The 6194-nt window shown below is 37.9% G+C and overlaps 1 protein-coding gene across 1 annotated transcript; it reads left to right on the top strand.

The window, feature by feature from the left end:
* Positions 1 to 2090: 2090 nt before the first annotated feature.
* Positions 2091 to 5724, top strand: rab5if (RAB5 interacting factor). Its single transcript, XM_088990945.1, has 4 exons — positions 2091 to 2381; positions 3639 to 3742; positions 3832 to 3961; positions 5139 to 5724. Exons 1-4 carry the CDS (start codon positions 2274 to 2276, stop codon positions 5178 to 5180), a joined length of 384 nt encoding a protein of 127 aa, XP_088847071.1. The 5' UTR covers positions 2091 to 2273; the 3' UTR covers positions 5181 to 5724.
* Positions 5725 to 6194: the final 470 nt, after the last annotated feature.

The following is a 6194-nucleotide window of genomic DNA, read 5'->3' as shown; positions in this document are numbered from 1 at the left end:
GGACCGCACAAGAAGACTAATGTCCCTTTGTGGCGAGAGAACAAGGAACTCGCTCAGTAAAAGTCTCCCAAACACAAAATGGTCATGAATGGCTGCCGCTGCTCACCCTCACAAAAAAATCCAGTGTCTTTTGTAAAGTGTCCTTAAGAGTTTTGAAAGGCGTTTAGAAATTATTTTTTTTATTATTATTATTATAAGGAAATAGAGTAATATTTTAAAACTGCATCCCCAAAATAAACTATTCCGCAAATGGTATGCTGTTTGTTCTAAAAAAAACACTCAAATAAGATAATAGTTAAAACAAAGCATGCATACAGTATCCAGACCGCTAAAAAAACCGGCGCTTCTTAACTCATTCACTGCTATTCATGAATTTATTCGGGAATATAAAATATGACATAATATATGAGAGCCATTCCTAAATTAGTTTGGGTGTTGTTTTTTCTTGCTTGGGTACCGATAAAGCGCTGGCCAGATCTCTGGCTATTTTTTTCCTTTCCACAAGGGGGCAGCATTTCCATTTTTTTCCATGTTCGCGCTTTGTTCTAGCTTCAGCTGTTGTAAAAGCGCGATATAAGCCAATATTTATGTATTGCATTGTCGTTTGGACAGCCGGCCTCATTTCCAGCTCATATATATAACTACAGACCCATATAATTTGGGAATTAACCCTATTTTTTTCCTGATGAAAGAAAAGAGGCTACTGTTTCTTACGCTGCATTGAATATTTATGTACCGCTAGTCCTAAAACTCAATGCCGAAAACTGGAACCATGCCTGAGCATCAAGTTAAGCAGCCAGTACGTTTTACATTGAGGCATGTTTCCAAACAAATTTGCACGTTAAAATAGCACGGAACTTTGAAGCCCAGTAGCCTCAGGGATGATGAGTTTTTGTCTAACAATAACATAGTCTGCCTTGTGCACAACTAAAAGGATTCAACTAACATTGGTGTTTAAAACAGTTCCTTTTTTTGTTCAACTGATCACCTATCCAAATAACCCTCTTTCTAGTTTCTTAGGTAAACACAGCCTAATGAAAATTTAATATTTGCTTTTTAATCTTATTTGGATTATCTACTTCATTATAAAATACGATGTGCCGGCTTCGAAGTAAACAATGATCGGCAGTGCAAATTCCATAATACATGACCAGATTATAGTGATGGTGCTATAGCAAACGTTTCGATGCTGATTCATCTACCCGTCTATCCACTATCATCTACTATCAAATAGTAGTCTTGGTGCAACACACAACGATTCACCATCGCGTTATTTATGTGTTTTCCTTCTAATTTCGCCATCAACATGAAGTTTTCAGACCAAACAAAGTACTGCAAAATGCATTGTGTGTCGCTTTCTCGGTTAGGGGCGTTCCAGACGTGACGTCACGTCAGGTATCGTCATCAACTCGAAAACACGACTTCCTGAATACTGTATTCAGCGCGAGTCTTCAAAATATAGCTATATGCGGTGGAATCTTTGTAAAATACGCTCAGTAGAAGTCATTTGAAGTGATTTTACATGGACACAACTTGTCCGGAGACATCGGTTGTCCTTTAAGGTTTCCGTTTTATTAGCATGCTGCCATTAGTCAAGAAGAAGATGCCTTTTCAGTCATGATTTGGGCCGTCAAATTCTAGTCGAGACATAAATGTTCTTTTAATGAATGATTATTCAATTACATTTGGCATTCATTAGTGAATAGTTTTGGATTTTTATGAAACATAACAGCTTCACTATATAATTAATATGTATTGTATTGTTTTTTGTTGTTGTTTTGAATTCAAGATGGCGCCGCGAGAGTGGCTTCCTTTCCAGCAGCTCCTGTTTTTTGTTTTTCTACTTCTTTCTTTCAGCTTCTTTTCATAACTTTGCTGCTGTGAAACGTAAATTTAGCCACTGCGAGAATAATAAAGGAAAAGCTAATGCATCGTCAGCGCGTTCATGTGACTGGAATAGGTTTACATTTATTGACCGCTTGGTGTCGCTGTAGATTTAGTGGACAGTTATGGCAACAGAAACGCCAGGACGTCGCAATCTCTGATTGGCTAACTCTATCCGGGGTCAACCTACACTGCGCATGCTCAGTCGACCTTTTGAGTCAAGCGTCTGAAATCTGACAGATCAGCGTACTGTCCTTACTCTTCAAACCTTCCTATATTGCACAACACGAATCGCATTTCCTTGGCGCCCGGTATTTATATTTACTTTGAGGTTTTAGTTGGTATTTTTTTTGTTATTCGACGTGTGTGACGCACAGAAGCTGTAAATTATGACGAGCAGCTCAAAACGGAAAGAAGAAAGTCATCTGCTGAATGGGGGTGTCAAACAGTCCACATGGAGCAAAGCGTTCAACAGCAATGCAGTTTGGGAGGAAAAGGTCAGACAGCAACGCTTTCAAAAAACATCACCAGTCACATTTATGGATTACGTTTCGCGTAAAACCCCTGGTTTCTTGACTGTTGCAAGATAATAGTGATCTTGCGGTGTTTTAAAATTGTTTATAATAATCTAAAAGAACAGTTTTTTAATTTGCTGAATGGATATTTATTTTCTGCAATCTCAGTAATCGGCAACAAAATATTCATAATTTTGACATTCGAACTGCAACTGGAAAAAAATTATTCAATGAGATATAAGCAAGTAAATATAAACAGGCTGTTGTAAATATTGCGTTGCTGCAATTCAAGTTTATTATGAGAGCACCTTTAAAGGACAACCGACGTCTCCGGACAAGTTGTGTCCATAATTTGTAAAATGGCTTCAAATGACTTCTACTGGGCATATTTTAATAGGATTCCACCGCATATAGCTATATTTTACGTTTTAAGACTCGCGCTGAACATTCAGGAAGTCTTGTTTTTGAGTTGGTGACGAGTCCTCACGTGAAGTCAGAAAAGGACCGCCTCCTGACCGTAAAAAACACGCATTGTAGCGTCTTTCCATCACGTCAATGTATTTTGCTGTCCTGTTTTTTTTAACCGTGTGTTACATACAAAAGCCGCCAGCAGAGGGAGTCCAAGGTCCATGTAATGAATGTATCAGCCCGTGGAAACGGGCTGATACATTCCTCACAGCTCGGTGGCCATTTTCTTGCCTCTTTTTGGGTGAGACATTCCCCCTCGCCCGTTTGCCTCAAAATGACACGGAATAAATTCTTTAATCGATTGCAAACATGTATGTTTTCCTCTTCAGAACTATTTGAATCATATTCATAACTGGATGTGTAACAAGAAAGCATATTATCCGAATCTGAAGCCATTGTTTTGATTCTCGAGCAAGGCAAGACGTCTTGGCGTGACGTCATGAACTGGGGGCGGGACTTTCTGAAAATGCCCAATTCGCAACTCAATTTTTTGCAGGACACTTTAAGTCATTTTTATTGGTGTTTTGCATTTGAATAAAAATATCATACTACGCGTTTTGGGTATTTTAGATGCTATAAAACGTGTTTTCAGATGTCAGTTAAAAAACAAAAAAGTGACGTCGGACAAGTTGTGTCCATAATTTGTAAAATGGCTTCAGCGTATTTTACAAGGACTCCACCGCATATAGGTTAGAGAACATCTACAATTTTAACAGAGAGAGAGTGATTTAACTAAAAATGTACATAATCTTTTTTTTTATTTATTTGAAGGATGAGTTTTTAGATGTGATTTACTGGCTCCGGCAAATCATCGCAGTGATCCTTGGTGTCATCTGGGGAGTCGCCCCACTGAAAGGATTCCTGGGAATAGCCATGTAAAGGATTGTTCAATTTATCTTTTCTTCATGTTTTATTATCTTGACGTGGCGGGCTAATTTTCTCGTTATGTTCTTTCCCTCATTAGATTCTGTGTCATCAACGCGGGCGTCCTCTATGTATACTTCAGCAGCTTTCAGCAGATAGATGAGGAAGAATATGGCGGAACGTGGGAACTCACCAAAGAAGGCTTCATGACATCTTTTGCTCTGTTTCTGGTCAGCAAATAGTTCATGATGCATGCCGAGAACACCTGAAAAAAAAATTGCGGTTTTAAAATGTTGTTTTATAAAAGGATTTTTAATATTTTGTGTTATAAAAATTATGTGTCAGATAAAATGGTATTGATTAGAATCAGAATCAAAAAGCCTTTCATGGTCCCACAATGGGGACATTTGCAATCTACAGCAGCAAAATTGAAAGGGGAGTGGGGGTGGGCGTGAAAAGATAAAAACAAAGTATTCGATGCATAATAGAAATAAAATAAATAAACAAAATAGTAGAAGGGAAAGGGATTTAAAAAGGGTTAGTTGCTGCTGTAGATTCAGCCCCACAGGGGGCGCCATGACGGAAATCGCTTCAAATGACTTCTACAGAGTGTATTTTACAAAGATTCCACCGCATATAGCTATATTTTACGTTTTAAGACTCGCGCTGAACATTCCGGAAGTCTTGTTTTTGAGTTGGTGACGAGTCCTCACCCTACGTCACTGAAGGAACGCCCCTCACCTCAATGCATTTTGCGGTACTTTGTTTGGTCTGAAAACTTCGTGTTGATCCGTGTTAATGGCGAAATTAGAAATAAAACACATGAATAACGCAATGGTGAATCGTTGTGTGTTATACCGAGACAGCTCTTTGATATTCGTTGACAAAAATTCCAAGGTGAAGAATAAAACTATTTCCAACGGAGCTCTGCCGCCATCTTCTGCATTTTCTGTCACACTACACCTCAGTCTTGATCACTCAAAGTGACCCTGAAGAACTTCTTTAATCGATTGCAAACATTTATGCTTTCCTCTTCAGAACTATTTGAATCATATTCATAACTGAATTTTTAACAAGAAAGCATATTCTCCGAATCTGAAGCCATTGTTTTGATTCTCGAGCAAGGCAAGACGTCTTGGCATGACGTCACGAACTGGGGGCGGGACTTTCTGAAAATGCCCAATTTGCAGCTCAATTTTTTTTTGCAGATTTTGAACACTTTAAGTCATTTTTATTGGTGTTTTGCATTTGACTAAAAATATCAGCCTGCGTGTGTTTGGGTATTTTAGATGCTATAAAACGTTTTTCTGATGTGAGTTAGGAAACAAAAAAGTGATGTCGTTTGTCCTTTAAAGTTGATTCTATATATGTATATTGTCTATAATGAATGTTGTTTTTCTTTCTCAGGTGGTGTGGATTATTTTTTACACAGCCCTCCACTTTGACTGAAAGCTATTCCAACCAACAATTTATATGAACATTTCTGTCAAGCAAGAACTTTCTGGTTTCAAGGGTGCTGAGGTGGCCACAAACAGTACGACCCCCTCAGTGTGCACTACATAATGGAAATAATTGGTTGAAGATGGACATGATTTCATCAGTTTAGGTTGTCGCTGGGCTCCATTTCAAGGGTGACAAACCTTTTTGCATTTGTCATTCTCCCTCCCTTGTGTTGTAGTCACCATGTCTGACAAAAACGTAAAAAAAAAAACAAATTGTGGCTCTGGTTAAATTTTGAATGAATGAAATCCATGATCGGAAATGAATTATGAATTCTATTCTTTTGACTGACGTATCTGCTGGAGAACATGTATATTTTCATTTTTTAGTACATAATATTCAATTCATTGTACTGTTGGTCTCTCAGGTGTAGACAATACAGTTCGTTTTCTACCTAACAGTCACTCGGATAATGTTGATGCTATTTGTTGCGTTTAGGATGAATCACATCGGTCCAATGCATTGATATTGATCTTTTTTTTTTTTTTTTTTTTTTTTACTGACACACAAAGTGTGGCATAAAACATCACAGGACTGGTGTCACAAAAGATATTTCATCCTCTTTCGTGACGCCAGTTCCGAATCTGTCCCGACACACCTCAGATTATGCCTTTGCAATTTAATTGCTCGATTTTTTTTTTTGTTGTTGTTGTCAATTGTCTTGTCTATTTGAATTGATCAAAAATTTCACTTAGACTGATGGTAAGCTGATGCTTACCATCAGCTTCGAGTGTTTATGGTTTTAATCGTGGCTGCTTTTTAGTATTGATGTAATTCGTTCTACCAACCATGATCCATCTTTCTACACAGTATATTAATCACAATCTGTCCATCCAATGAGGAAACTTCATTTTTGCAAGCTAAAACTTGGCCTGTGCACACTAAGACAAACTGTTCATATATCTCGGTGTCATTTATTAATGACTAGCAAAAGAGGGCATAGAAATAATTTAATGTAGCTTG

This window comes from Hippocampus bargibanti, linkage group LG01 (assembly GCF_051943395.1).
Source record: "Hippocampus bargibanti isolate YZ-2025 linkage group LG01, ASM5194339v1, whole genome shotgun sequence".
NCBI lineage: Eukaryota > Metazoa > Chordata > Actinopteri > Syngnathiformes > Syngnathidae > Hippocampus > Hippocampus bargibanti.
The sequence above is the reverse complement of the archived record's forward strand: the minus strand, read 5'-3'. Positions and strand labels throughout refer to the sequence as shown.